Genomic DNA, 15,113 nt, shown 5'->3' on the forward strand with positions numbered 1-15,113 from the left:
AGATTCTTTGTAGGGGAAGAGAGCTGCTGACCGCCCCCTCAGCATTTTTGGCTGACAGCTCAGGTCTACGGCCAGATATACATCACTAAAGATATGAAGCAACCTTATGAAAACAGTAACTTAAAGGGGTTGTGTCACTTCAGTAAATGGCATTTATCACGTAGAGAAACTTAATACAAGGCACTTACTAATGTATTGTGATTCTCCATATTACTGATGTATTGCAGGGTGGTCTGCAACCATGGAAACGAGCAGTGTATAATGTGATGGAAAAATGAATCCAGCCAGCAAAGGAGGCAATATTGAGAGTCACAACACATTAGTAAGGGGCTTGTATTAACTTTATCTACATGATAAATGCCACTTGCTAAAGTGAGACAACCCCTTTAATAAAATGTCTTGCTGATCTTCAGGGGTTCATTTCCCTTATGCAGCCGACATAACCACATTTACCAAGTGTTGAACCCTCCATCTATAGCAGAATATACATTTCCCTTCAGTGCAGATTCTGTACATTTAATGGGACAAGTGGATCCCAAGACTAAAGTATCTATCGCCCCTGGACGTTCCAATCAGACTACAGTCTGGGTACGTCTAAGGGGGTGCAGGAAGTAGTAACCAAATTATACATTCCATGAAACCTGAATAAAACATTGAAAAACCCAGCGGTAAAGTACACGTCCACATTTTAAGGTTATATTTTAGACAAAAACGCTGTGCTGATTAATCTCTTAATACATCTTTATATCAGAGCTTAGATTTTTCTGGTTCTGATCTCCAAATCACTGCGTAGACAGAGTTAAAGGGGCTGTACTATAAAATCAACTTACTACCTATGTACGAGGTTGGAGCCAAGCATCTGATCGGTGGGGTGGGGGCACCACTGATCACAAATATGGCAGTCCCATGCGCCTGTAAGAATAGAGCGACAGATTGAGCGAGTGGGCTGTCGCCCCATTCATGCTTTGTGCTCAGTTATCTTCATCAATCCCATAGAGAATGAATGGAGCTGCCTGCTGCTGTATTAATACAAGTGCAGGATGACCACTTACCCAGTGTCAAAGGGGCCTCATAACCCACCGTACTTACATTCTGTATTTTTAAATTCAAGAACATATTTGCCCTTTAAGTGGCTTTACTTGGTAATTGAGCCTGACAGCGGAGCTACATATATATCTGTATTTACCAGCAGGAGAGTGGGAGGAGTAGTTTCTTCGTGGTATGTTATTATCCGGATGAAATCGGATCCGCCGTCATCCGTGGAGCTATTGCCCTCAGAATTTCTTGGCAGAGGAACTTACCGTAAAAGACTAGTAAAAGGGCAGAACACAATGACAAGAAGGGTAGAAAAGCCCAGTCATAGCAACATGTTTTAAGAGAACAGAAGTGAAGTCTTCTTGGTGGGAAGGGGGGGGGGGGGGGGGGGGGGGGTGAGCTTGCCGTGTAGCATGCAGGGTTATCTGTCCTGCACTCTGAAGGGCATGCAGTCCAACCAGTTCTTACTCTGCTGTATCCATACTGGGACCAGCGCTTTTATCTTCTATAACGATGACTGCAGGTTTTTCTGTTTTTAGACGCTTTGAATCTGGGGGTTTACAGTTGGGGTCTTGAATCGGTGAGTTTTCTGAAAGGCAGAAAAAAAAAAAAAAAAAAAAAAAAGATCTGGATAAGCTATTTCAAGAAAGAACATGTATTTAAGTTAGTTAGTGGTCGTCATCAGAGACGACATTGTGCCTAAATATGAGGTTCCTCCAAGATAACGGGCCTAATGTGCTGGCCACAATATCCATTCTCTATACTGAGAAATGTATTCTCTGAATACCTTTGTGAGTGACTCTGTAGTGCTTAGACCCGATCTACATCACTAACAAGCCTGGTTTTGACACACTGCATAAAAATCAAGCTGTAAAACCAGCCAAAGGCCTGCAAATCTGTACAGAACAAAAAACAAACAAACACAACATCTCCTACATCAGTGTAAGGCCTCACGCACACGACCGTGTCCATATTGCAGTCCACAAACCACAGGCTCCTTCCATGTGCAATTGGCATTTTTCTCACTCCCATTACTAGAAATAACTCTTGCTGTCTGCAATACGGACAATAGGTCACGTTCTATAATTGGTGGAATGGACACAGGGATGTGGACAGCACACAAATGACATCCACGTGCTGTCAGTTTGTTTTTTTCAGCTGTCATTGAATGGGATTAGTAAATTACCGTACTTTGCAGAATTTCAGTGCAAAATGGGCAATAGACAACAAATATGCAGTGTGTCCACCCACCTATACACAAATCTGCCACAATTCAACCCACTTATGACTAAAGGCCCCTTTACACTAGAGTTGTTGAGTTTTTATTTTTTCTGTTCCGGCGCTCACAGAAAAAATCGTTTGGACTTTTCTGACGTGGCGATATGTAATATGTTCATTTATTGTTTATACATTTTATATGTGAAATTGGGAAAGGGGTGATTCATACTTAATATTTTTTTTTTACACTTTTTATTTAATAACTATTTCCCCCCCTTATGGGGCTAGAACCTGGGATTTTTTTCATCCCTTGTCCTTTTCACCCTGATAGAGGACCCTGCGGCCACTGCCACCAATGATTTTAATGGGGTGGGGGGTTGAGGGCGCACTGCGCCACCAATGATAATTACCCCTTAATACAGGAGGCGGGTACTGGCAGCAGATCAGCGGCAGTTAACCGCTGATCGTAGCTCCTTGTCAGGGGCAGGGTGCCGGCTATGTGATTCTGCTGCCGGCACCGCCTCCTGTATTATATGTTAAAAAATACTATATGAGTCCAGACTAAGTATTAGGCTACACAGAGGCAGCGCCCAGGGATCTCCCAGCAATTACTATTATTCCTGGGCGCCGCCCCGTTCACCCGCAGTGCCCCATTACTGTCTCCTCTCCTGCTCCATATGCTAATTACTATCGGAGCAATGGGGAGGAGACATCAGCTTCTCTAGTGGGCGTTCCTTCTCCCCTGGCTGTAGCGCTGTCCAATCGCAGCGCAGGGAGAAGGAACGCCCACTGGAGAAGCTGATGACTCCTCCCCATTGCTCCAATAGCAATTAGCATATGGAGCAGGAGAGGAGACAGTAATGGGGCACTGCGGGCGAACGGAGCGGCGCCCAGGAATAATAAGTGCTGGGACATCTCTGGGTGCCGCTCTGTGTAGAAAAAGTCCTATCATTGGTGGCAGCACAAGGGGAGGGAGAGACCGCTTCCTTCTCACCTGTGCTGCTGAGAGAACATGAGCGTGCTGACAGCAGCGCGCTCATGTTCAGAGATACTAGACTGCGCAGCAGCGCAGCCCAGTATCGAAAAAATGGAAATCCTGGTTTCGTATCGATACCGGGACAAAAGTATCGATTGGGTATCGAAATTTCGATACCCGCAACAACCCTACTTTACACAGCTCAAATGAGCAGACAATTTTTTGGAGGCATTTCTTCCCAGAAATCACCTGCTCATCAGTGAAGGAGACTGCTGTATTTACATGCAGAGATCTCCTCCACAGTATGGGGAGCAGTGAGTCACATACATCGTTTGTCGGCAGCAGATTGTGACGTCTAAACAGCCTCTGCTGCCGGCAAACAATGATTTAGGTGACAGTATGAACGATCCCGAGTGTTTCACTCCATCAGGTAATCGGCGGCACCTTTAGGCCCCTTTCACACAAGCTAGTTTTCCGCGTGGGTGTGATGCGTGATGTGAACGCATAGCAGCCACACTTTTTTTCACGCATCATTTCTGCATTGCGTGAAAATCGCAGCATGTTCTATATTCTGCATTTTTCACACAACCCTGACCCCATAGAAGTGAATGGGGCTTCAGTGAAAAACGCATCTGGATGCAGCCCAGGTGCAATGTGTTTTTCACTGATGGTTGCTAGATGTTGTTTGTAAACCTTCAGGGTTTTTTTCACGCGCGTAAATTACGCATCAAAACTGATTGCAGCTGCGCGGTAAAAAACTGAACGCAAATGGAGACTAAAACTGACTGAACTTGCTTGCCAAATGGTGCGAGTTTCACTGAACGCATGGTGACAAAGTCCATATCGTTTGTGTTATTCCAGCAGATTATTGCTAACAAGCATTCCTACAAACGAGCATCGCAAAGGCCCCTTTATTCACATAACAGGGCAGGTTCGCTTATCCTGTCTAATATTTAAACCATAAAACTTAGACCGGCCAGTCTAAAGATGTGTCAGATTTATCACAAGGGCCTCAGGCTGACTGATAAATATTGTCCATCTTGATAGACACTTTTGTCTAACTTTACAACAATTATGGGTTGGCTTACTTTACACCAAAATTTGGCACTTTTGGTCCCTCCCTGAAGCACCCCCACACCTAAATCTAAAACACAATAAAACGTTAATCAAGGTATTTACACCAGTTTTTGGCACGAAGTTAGCAAGAACGGAAGGCACTCATCAGGTAGAAAACTGAAATCTGCTTTTATAGGCATAACCATTTTTTTCTGTACATGCTTTTCTACTTGTGTCCATGAGATTCATACTATAACAAACTTTTTGACAATAAAAAGGTTGTTGAGTGTTTTTCTGTAAGGGAGGTGTATCCCTTAGCAGAGTCACCTACCAGTGCTGCTGGGCGGCACTCGGCTGGGTTGAGGGGATACTGGTACTGTCGGCTCTGTGCTTGGTGACTTTGTCGTCTTTACAGGAATCAGATTAATTCTCCTAAGGGGGGAAAAAAAAAAACAATGTTCAGATAAATGAACACAGCAAGAATACGCAGACTGTCTTCTCATGATAGTAGTAGTTTTGGAAGACCTCACAAATTTAATCTTCTGATGAATGTGACAATGGCAGCTCCAGTGAATTGTCAGGTCACCCAATCAGTTTCATTACCCTTTCAACCGTGACGTACCGGTAAGTGAGCCCACTCCATACACACTGGGGTCTGGCTGTATCATACAGCTGGCCGCAATGATGGGGAACGGCAATCCCGCCGAACGCAGTCATTGGCCTCAGGTGCCATGATCAACACCGACTGCAGCACCTGTGAGGCAAGGCATGCAGCTCCAATGTAAGCCCCCGCAGTAAAATTGCAGGGCTCCGATCGGTTACCATGGCAGCCTGGACACTGCTGAAGCCTTTCAGGCCTGCCATTGTAAGCTCCCTGCTGCTCTGTGCACAAGGCACAGCTCAGTGGGGACAGTGTAAAAATCCTATTTACCCTAACAGATCTCTACTGCTGCAAAACTACAACTCCCAGCATGCCCGGACAGCCTACAGCAGGGCATTGTGGGAGTTGTAGTTTTACAACAGCTGGAGGGCCGCAGTTTGAGGATGCCTGGTTTAGGCTATTAAAATAATTTAAAAAATCCTGTTCAGTGATGCCGTAATGGGAAAAAAATATAAAAATGGTAAAACACTATTCGAAATTTTTTTGTCACCTCCCCCTCCCAAAAAATTGAACAGTGATCAAAGAAGTCATATGTACCACGAAAATAGCAACTACTACAGTTCCATCAGTAAAAACTACAGTTCATCCCGCAAAAAACAAGCCCTAATACAGGTCTGTAGACCGAAATAAATAAATATATATATATATATATATATATATATATATATATATATATATATATATATAAACGAAGAAGTAGGACTGCACTCCAAATATGTGGTAAAAACAGCAGTGATTTATTCACCCATAATATGGCAAGTCTTGCGACGTTTCGGCTCACAAGAGCCTTCCTCAAGCTATATACACACACACACATTTTTAAAAAGTTACGGCTATTGGAATGTGGGGAGGAAAAAAAATAAACAAAAATGCAAAACTAAAAATGGGTCATCCTCATAATGAGGCAGAACAGAGAGCTAAATACGTTTTGCACACCAGGCTACGTCCATGGTTTAACATGGACACCCACTCGACACTGCAGGGGAAATGCAGTCTAAGGCTACATGCACACGATCATTGTCTGTTTTACGTTACGCAAACTGCAGACCCGCAAAACACAGATGGCGTCCGTGTGCGTTCCGCAATTTGTGGAACGGCATGGACAGCTATTAATATAACTGCCTATTCTTGTCTGAAAAAACGGACAAGAATAGGACAGGTTATATTTTTTTTGCTAACCACAGAACGGAGCAACAGATGCAGACAGCACACAGAAAACACAAAAACAACGGCCGTGTGCATGAGGCCTTATAGAGGAATGGCAGACCCAGTAATACAAGGAAGGCTCAAGTTGCTCTTGTAAGGCCTCTTTCACACGAAAGATACGGATGCGCTCAGTGAAACTCACACTATTTTGCAAGCAAGTTCGGTCAGTTTTTCCCGCGCGGGTGCAATGTGTTTTGAAGCGTTTTTTTCACGCGCAAGATAAAAAAAACCTGAATGTTTACAAACATCTCTTAGCAACCATCAGTGAAAACACATTGCATCCGTACTTGCTTGCGGATGTAATGCGTTTTCACAGAAGCCCCATTCATTTCTATGGGGCCAGGGCTGCGTGAAAAAACAGAATATAGAACATGCTGCATTTTTCACGCAACGAAGAACTGATGCGTAAAAAAAAAAAAAAAACACTCAAGTACACAGACCTATTGAAATTAATGGATCAGGATTCAGTGCGGGTGCTGTGCGTTCAGGTCACGCATTGCACCTGTGCGGGAAAACTCGCTTGTGTGAAAGGGGCCTAAAGGGAACCAACCTCTAACGTCCATATACACTTACAGGCCATATGGACAGGGGTTGTCTTCAAGAAGCAGCCCCTGAAATATTTGTCCTGCATGTCACTGAAGAGGAAATGAGTGTTCAAACTCAACCTGTTCATTTTTAACATGGCGCAGTGTTGGTGAGACCTTTCCAATACACAGGTGTACAATTAATAAATATCTTGCTATAATATTTGCTTTGGCGCCAGAGGATTTTCCTTCGCGGCCCTGTTTTTTTTTTAATGGGGAGCCCTTACCTGGGGCTGGGGTTAGTGGGTTTGCTCCAAGCTTCCAAGGTGTTCAGAGTAATTCTTCTGGGCTGTGCATTTTTGTTTTGAGCGTTCTTCCGTTCCTCCGAGGTGGGGGTCGCAGGGATAATGGTTATTCCCACTGGTGTTGTTGGAGGGTTGCCCGTGGCAGGCTGTCTGCTTTGCAGTGGTGTGGCTGGACTAGACGGATCTTGCAGTCGAGCAGCAGGCGTAAGTTCACCCGCTCGTAAAATTGGGGACGAAACCCTTCTCCCTTGAGATCTCCTGACCTTCTTTTCTGCGGCAGGAGTACTTAAAACAGGTTTCTCTTTAAGAGGAACTCCAAGTTCACCTTCATCAAAAGTCACAAACGAGCAGTATCCGTCAGTGGAAGCGATTGACAGAAACGACCCATCACTGGACCTGACCAAAAACAAGAAACATACGATAAGTAGTGGTCGCCTCCAAGGTGGTATTAACCCTAGTGCACAAACGGGACTATCCCCGGAAGCTTCCATCCACATCTTTCATGTGATTTTACCATGATAGGTCGCTCAGGGTGTGGTAATGCACATTGGAAACATAACCAAAAGGTAAAAGCTGTTGCGTGTCATAGAAAATCACAGCATCCTCTGAGGCAACAGCGAAAACCATGCGATACGGCAGAGAGACAAGACTTTGCTGGGGCACGTCTCCGTTCACATCTGGAAACATACAAATGACAGGAGCGTTGGACCACAGACTTGTAAATCTTACCAAGTGACGTAAGAAATTAGACAACTGAATGTGGCCCCTTATGACATTTTACAAAGCTTTAAAATAATTTGTAATCTCTTAAAATCAATGTTACCAACTATTGTGGAAATGACGGCCATCCCGGACTTTTAACTCTTTAGATGCTGCAGCCAATGCTGGCGAGACACAGGCCACTCACAACAGCTCCCAGGTCTACCATGTATGGAAGCCTATTAGGTCCTTTCAGAAGCTTATTAGGGTAGGTTTACACAATTTTTTGGAAGAGATTTTGAGGCAGATTTTCCTGTAGGTTTTTCAGCCAAAAGGCAGAAGTGGATACATAATGGAAGGACTTCTACGTCCTGCTGGATTTAATTCTCGCTTTGGCTGCAACTGCAGAAATAACTGCATCAAAACCACCAAATACAGTGTATGACTGCAACAGGTTTAAAAAAAAACAAAAAAAAACAAAAAACACATCAATCCAGTTCAGCCCATCATCCTGTAACGTTATTTCGGGGGGCAAAAAAACCCTCGAGGTAGAGACCAATTTTCTTTATCTTATTATTTTCCTCACTTATATGAGCACTTACATATTCCGCAGCGCTTCACAGCCATCATCCCACTGTCTCCAGGGCCTTACAATCTACGCTCCCTGTCAGTATGTCTGTGTAGTGCGGGAAGCAAACCGAGTATCCGGAGGAAACCCACACAAACTCCAGGCAGATGTTGAACCCAGGACCCCAGCGCAGCAAGGCACCAGTGCTAACCACTGAGCCACCATGCTGCTTCTCCCTGACTTCAAATCTGGTATTAGATGTTTCTTTTCTTTTATAGAGAAAATCGCAGTAGCTCTGGGTGTGGAATTTCTCCCTCCATTAAGTTTTTCGCCTTGCTTGAAAATATTTTAGTGCTAGTGTGTGTTGCATTTTTTCCAATGCATATTTCCCATACTACTCAGAGGTAAAAGTGAGGTTACAGGGGGTACACTTTCCTATGAAAAAAAAAATAATGCAAGACTCCCCCCAAAAACAGGTGCTCTGCTACACCATTTGGACAAAAATAGCATAAAAACGCCTCAAAAAAATGCTGCACAAGTCGGGTGTTCTTTATAGGTGTATTTTTAGACCCATAAACAATACGATAAAGACTAATGTATGACAGCGTCCGTAATGGGACTAAACTGTAAGGTACCTGTGGAACGCACTTGCTGTGTAGAAACATTTTTTTAAAATCATGGAAACACCCTGAACAGTGTAACGTGACAGATTTTGTATGTACATGTTCAGCTGAACACACAAGATTAGGATACGTCACCTTTGACTCCGGGTCTCAACTCAAAAAAGACGGGACAACATCGAATTGCAAGAGTGGCCTTTCTTGGGCACGGAAGATGTGCTATGGGCCTAGAGAGAAAACATTCTCGGTTTCAGAAATCTGCGCCCCAACACTTAGAGAAATATTTTGAATCGTAATTTCTCATATTTAGACAGAATTGTTATCTTCGTTCAGTTCTTAGACTTCACATGACCACTGGTTAAAGGGGTTTTCCAGTTTGTACATACCAATGACCGATCCTCGGAATAGGTATTTAATGAGAATGGCAGGGTCAGACACACTGCACCCCAACCGATCGGCTGTTACCAGCCACCAGAAACAAAACAGCAGACGGAGTCTGAAGCGTAAGGCTCCTTGCACTGGGTAGTGGCCATGCCTTGCTACATTCAAGTGAATGGGAGCTGAGCTGCAGTAAGCCATCAAGAGTCAAGACCGCTACACAGTGGATGGGGCCTCCTGCTTTCAGCTCTGCCCACTGTTCTGTTTCCTTGCTGAATGAAAACAGCCCATTGTGGGTGTGCTGGGTGTTCGAACGCATAGTCCAGAAAAGACAGAAAATCCAGGAGCTAGTTCACGGAAAAAAGGAGGGGAAAGTGAGGTGTGTAAAGTGCATAAAACTATCATTTTATTCATATACACTAAAAACAGGGGAAACAGGAGTGAGAACTAACAGAACATTCCCCATATGGAACAGTGCGACAAATTGGCGCTCAGAAGACTTGAACACATAGGTGTTAGCCAAAACCTACGCCACTGCCCACAGGGGAATATATCTGTGCTCAACTAGTGAGAGATAACCCCCACCTCGCTCAGGTGGGTGTAATACTGTAAACACACCACTGACGTTCACTGAGCTCAGGGGGTGACAACACCAGTGATGCACGTGTATATAACACTGCAGCCAACTCCACTCCCCTGTGAGAGGGGAGGGAAATGAACCTGATTGACACAGTGAAATAGCAAGTCCCCTAGTCAAATCCACATACATGTCCCACATATATTGTCAGTATTGGGGAACTATACATGCAGACACACACTGGGGATACTCCCTAACCACCTGCCTGGTAGCAGATATTAAACGCAGATGGAGGGATAACACCCCGAAACTAAGGGACTCACAAGCTAAGCTTCATCTGTAGCAGCGCTTTCCAACACATTACAGCTCTAAATGTATTATCAGTAAGTAAGCTCTACGCGTTTCATCTATATTAGATTCATCAGGAGCAAGACTGATTGGCTGTGAAACATGCAAGTATAGCTGTACATCAGCTGTCCCACCGGCGCGGTGACAGCCTCCGGCACTAGCTCGTGATCTATCTCTAGCCAACCCTTGTTGCTCATGACCTATGTGTTCAAGTCTTCTGAGCGCCAATTAGTCGCACTGTTCCATATGGGGAATGTTCTATTAGGTTCTCACTCCTGTTTCCCCAGTTTTTAGTGTATATCAATAAAATTATAGTTTTATACACTTTATACACCTCACTTTCCCTTCTTTTTTCCGTGAACTATTTCAGTGAGAGGTGGCACCTTATTTATTATTATAGTCCGAAAATCCAGAAGCTGCTACAACATCTCAGCGCTTTCCACAAAAAAGATTACATTTTTTAATAAAGACCTATTTAAAAAAAATTCTTTTTAGCTCAAAATTAGTACAATGCAATAATTAAAAAATTGACCCCAAAGTTGTAGGTAGATACTTGGGCACACTGCTCTCAATAGTGTGCAGAACATGCCCCTGATAACCAGGAAAACGGAGTTCGGAGGCAGAGATGACGACTTACATTTCTGATAATTAGTCACACAACAAAAATGTCTCATTCATCTGTAATTTATCTGACAGACTGAAAACTGGCAAATCTTCACTATATTTAAGTAGCATTTCTTTTTGTTGGTTCATTTGGACACATCTAAAGTTTAAGGCTACTTTCACACTGGCGTTTCTGGGTCCGCCTGTGAGATCCGTTTCAAGGCTCTCACAAGCGGCCCAAAACGGATCCGTTCATCCCCAATGCATTCTGAATAGATAAGGATCCGCTCAGAATGCATCAGTTTGGCTCCGTTCCGCCTCCATTCCGCTCTGGAGGCGGACACCAAAACACGTCTTGCAGCGTTTTGGTGTCCGCCTGGCGGTGCGGAGCCGAACGGATCCATCCTGACTTACAATATTGCTGCAATTATAAACGGATCCGTCCCCCATTGACTTTCAATGTAAAGTCAGGAGTCCCCTATTAATATACTATCAGATCGGAGTTTTCTCCAATCCGATGGTATATTTTAACTTGAAGCGTCCCCATCACCATGGGAACGCCTCTATCGGATTTAAGTTAGATTGTGAAAACTCAGATCCGACAGTATATTCTAACACAGAGGCATTCCCATAGTTATGGGGATGCTTCAAGTTAGAATATTCTAAGAACTGTGGACATAACTGCCCCCTGCTAGCACCCGATCTCATACAGGGATCCCCTGTGATCCATACAATTAACCCCTCAGGTGCCGCACCTGAGGGGTTAATTGTGTGGATCACAGCCCCCTGTAAGAGATCGGGTGCTGCCAGGCAGCAGGGGCAAGACCCCCCTCCCTCCCCAGTATTAAAAGCATTGGTGGTCAGTGCGCCCCCCCCCCCCCCCCTCCCCAGTATTAAAAGCATTGGTGGCCAGTGCGGCGCATCACGCAGACCTGTCACTTACCAGTAGGAGGAGCGCCGGCCGGCCACAGACAGCGCATGTGAGTATAAGCTAAGTAACCATGGCAGCCAGGACTGTAAGTCCTGGCTGCCATGGTAACCGATCGGAGCCCCAGCGATTAAACTGGGACTCCGATCGGAAATGCTGCTCCACTGCCACCAATGATGGGGGGGGGGGATTGTTAGCCTGTGGCCACTGCCACCAATGCTTTTAATACTGGGGGAAAAGGGAGGGGGGGGGGGGGGGCCGCACTGGAGCTCCTGTGATCCACACCTGAGGGGGTTAATTGTGCGGATCACAGCCCCCTGTAAGAGAGCGGGTGCTGCCAAGCAGCAGTTATGTACACAGTTCTTAGTATATTCTAACTTGAAGCGTCCCCAATACCGCAATATTTTGCGGTATTGAGATCCGTCATCAGGGTTCAATACCGGAAAAAAAAACCCACTTACGTTTTGTCCCTATTCACTGTCAATAGAGACAAAACAGAACTGCTCCAAAATGCATTCCGGTTAGTTGTGTTCTCATACCGTAGAGCAGACCACAACATGTTGTCGTTTGCTTTCCATCCTGGGATGCGGAGCAAGATGGATCTGTCATGACCCCCAATGCAAGTCAATGGGGACGGATCAGTTTTTTCCTGACACAATAGAAAACGGATCCGTCCTCCATTGACTTTCAATCGGTCTTGGCAATGTTAAAGATCCGTTCATAACGGATGCAGACTGTTGTCAGTCTGCAGTAACGGAAGCGTTTTTGCTGAACCCTGCCGGATCCAGCAAAAACGCTATTGTGAAAGTAGCCTTCCTTACAAAAATACCACTGCACAGTGAAAACACTGAAGAGCTTCTGCAGAAACCGTCTACATAGAACAACATTTCTCTAAACCGATAAGGTCAGGTGCAAGGAGCTGCCAAGACTGCAATTTTCCTCTGCTGTCCGTACTATGCAGCGTCTATTTAAATAAATGGCTCCATGAAGTCCAGACAGCCGGTGTTTGCAGTAGCTCTCCAATCTAAATGACAGGGGGAGACCTAATCGGGGAAGGCACACTACTGATGATTAGTAACATTGAAGTCCTAGTCATCCTTTGGTATTTGTCCCATATTTAACCAACTAGGATGTCTTTATACATATCAGCCATAGCCGTTATAACACAGCAGATACAGGCATTTACCTCTTAAGACTCTTCCTAGAGAACACGTATGTTGTGTTAACAAAGGACTCTCCTACTTCCACAAATCCAGCTGAAAATTGGGGGGAAAAAACATAAGGATTAGGAAATTTGTCCTTTTATACATACCTCTCCAAGAGACCCCTATCTTTGAGAAGATCACCCCCTTAACCAGACTTCCTGTGACAAGTTTTCAGTTCCACCATACATTAGGCATGCTGCCCACCCTGCTTGAGAAGATCACCCCCCTAAAAGGCCACTGTACAATGCAATTTGGGATGGCTGTCTCAAAGAGGTGTAATGGTAGAGCCTAGAAAATGCTCACATAAATAGGAACAGACCTGGTGTGAGGAGGAGCGAGCCGTCAGGTGTAAATGTAAGCCTCCTAAAGAAAGACTTCATACTGTCATCATGATACATCCGGTAAGTTTTAGTCTGTAAGTGAGAGACAGACAGAGAAGTCTGTAAATGTCCAGGCCTAAAATGTACATTCAAAGTTAAACTTTTTTTTTTGTCCCATTAATAGCACAATTTATCTAAGGACAGTCATCATTAAAAGGGCTTTCTGGGACTAAAATACTGATGTCCTATCTATAGGATAGGTCATCAATATGATATTGGTGGGGGCTCAACACCCCTAACAATCAACTATTAGGAGCTGCAGTAAATAATGTAGACCACAGCGCCGTACACCGTGTAGTGGTCGTTGCCGGGTACTGCAGCTGATGCTCCTACCGATCGAATATTGATAACCTATCCTATTAGTAGGTCAGCAATATGTTAGTTCCAGAAAACGCCTTTAAGTTTCCATGTGAAATGAAACACATTGCTGGTCACCAAAATTCACTATAATCATAAGGCAACCGAAAGACAAAAATAAAATAAAAAAACACTGTACCTCTCCTTCAGGTGTGGGGTTAGCAGACAACATCTTGCTGACATTGAAGGCGACTCTTTTGGTTTCAGTTCTGTACACTCTCATTACTCTGTACAGGGAAAAATGTATTTTTTAAAAATAATTTAATAAAAATTGTAAACTACATTCTAAAATGTTCCATCTTAGGCCTCATGCACAAGGCCGTTCCGTGCATTGGGGGGCCACAATTTGAATGGGTCCGTGATCCATCCACACCACAAAAAAATTGAACAGGTTCTATTTTTTTTTTTGGCAGTGCAGAGGTACGGAGAGGAACCCACAGAAGCACTCCCTAGTGCTTCCATTCCGCACTGACCTTCTGGATTTGGGACCCATTCAAGTGACTGTGTCTGCATCTGTGACGCAGAGTGCACACAGCCGAAGTCCACATATTACGAACCTGCTGTTTGCGGGCCGAACAACGCCTGTGTGCATGAGCCCTTAAAGAGGACCTTTCATGGGTCCAGACATTATGAAATAAGTAGGGGGTTTTGTAGGGCATAGTGCAGGCATGTAAGATCACTTACTAGCTTATCTGTCCGGCGCTCCGTTCCCCCGCTGTGCTCCCCTTTTACTTTTCCTACCTGGTATGGTAATAAATAGCATCGGTACAGGGAGGAGGAGACGGCCCCTTTCTCAATGGGCGTCTCCTTCTCCCTGGCTGTAGCGCGGTCCAATCACAGCGGAGAGTGTCACAACCAGGGAGAAGGTGAGCTTTTTTTTCTCCCTGGTTGTGACGCTCTCTGCTGTGATTGGACAACGCTACAGCCAGGGAGAAGGAGACGCCCATTGAGAAACGGGACCGTCTCCTCCTCCCTGTACCGATGCTATTACCAGAGCACTGGACAGATAAGCTAGTAAGTGATCTTACATGCCTGCACTATGCCCTAACAAAAGCCCCTACTTATTTCATAATGTCTGGACCCATGAAAGGTCCTCTTTAATGGCTCATGCACACAGTGATCTTACATGCCTGCACTATGCCCTACACAGCCCCCTACTTCTGTAATACTATACAATACTACACTACTAAAATGAGAACGTCCCGTCCATAAAGATTAGCAATTCTTGTCCTCAAATGTGACAGAGGCTACAAACATTTATAAAATATACATACCTTCATAAAATAACCAAAACTAAAGAAACAAAAAATGTTCCATCCAGATCACAGTCACAGAGTTAAGTAACGGGCCAAATTAGGTGCAAAAAGGTGAAAAGATGTGCAACTACTCACCTTTTGCCATATATTATGTGTGGTCACTGAGACTGTACAGGGGGAGGAACAGGAAGGCTAGTTTCAGACAAGTGAGTT

At 44.6% G+C, this 15,113-nt stretch overlaps 1 protein-coding gene across 1 annotated transcript in view; it reads right to left on the reverse strand.

Annotated features, from left to right (window-relative positions):
- Nucleotides 1–291: 291 nt before the first annotated feature.
- The window catches only part of CHAF1B (chromatin assembly factor 1 subunit B), a 34,933-nt gene continuing 20,111 nt past the window's right edge, over nucleotides 292–15,113 (reverse strand). The window contains exons 7-14 of the mRNA XM_040423112.1: nucleotides 13,784–13,871; nucleotides 13,227–13,320; nucleotides 12,889–12,958; nucleotides 9,007–9,095; nucleotides 7,496–7,658; nucleotides 6,964–7,377; nucleotides 4,617–4,717; nucleotides 292–1,624 (exon numbers count right to left, since the gene is read on the reverse strand). Coding sequence (XP_040279046.1) covers nucleotides 1,500–1,624; nucleotides 4,617–4,717; nucleotides 6,964–7,377; nucleotides 7,496–7,658; nucleotides 9,007–9,095; nucleotides 12,889–12,958; nucleotides 13,227–13,320; nucleotides 13,784–13,871 — 1,144 coding nt within the window. The 3' untranslated portion in view covers nucleotides 292–1,499. The remainder of the gene's footprint in view (nucleotides 1,625–4,616; nucleotides 4,718–6,963; nucleotides 7,378–7,495; nucleotides 7,659–9,006; nucleotides 9,096–12,888; nucleotides 12,959–13,226; nucleotides 13,321–13,783; nucleotides 13,872–15,113) is intronic.

The sequence above is a fragment of the Bufo bufo genome, chromosome 3, assembly GCF_905171765.1.
Source record: "Bufo bufo chromosome 3, aBufBuf1.1, whole genome shotgun sequence".
In the NCBI taxonomy this organism is placed as follows: domain Eukaryota; kingdom Metazoa; phylum Chordata; class Amphibia; order Anura; family Bufonidae; genus Bufo; species Bufo bufo.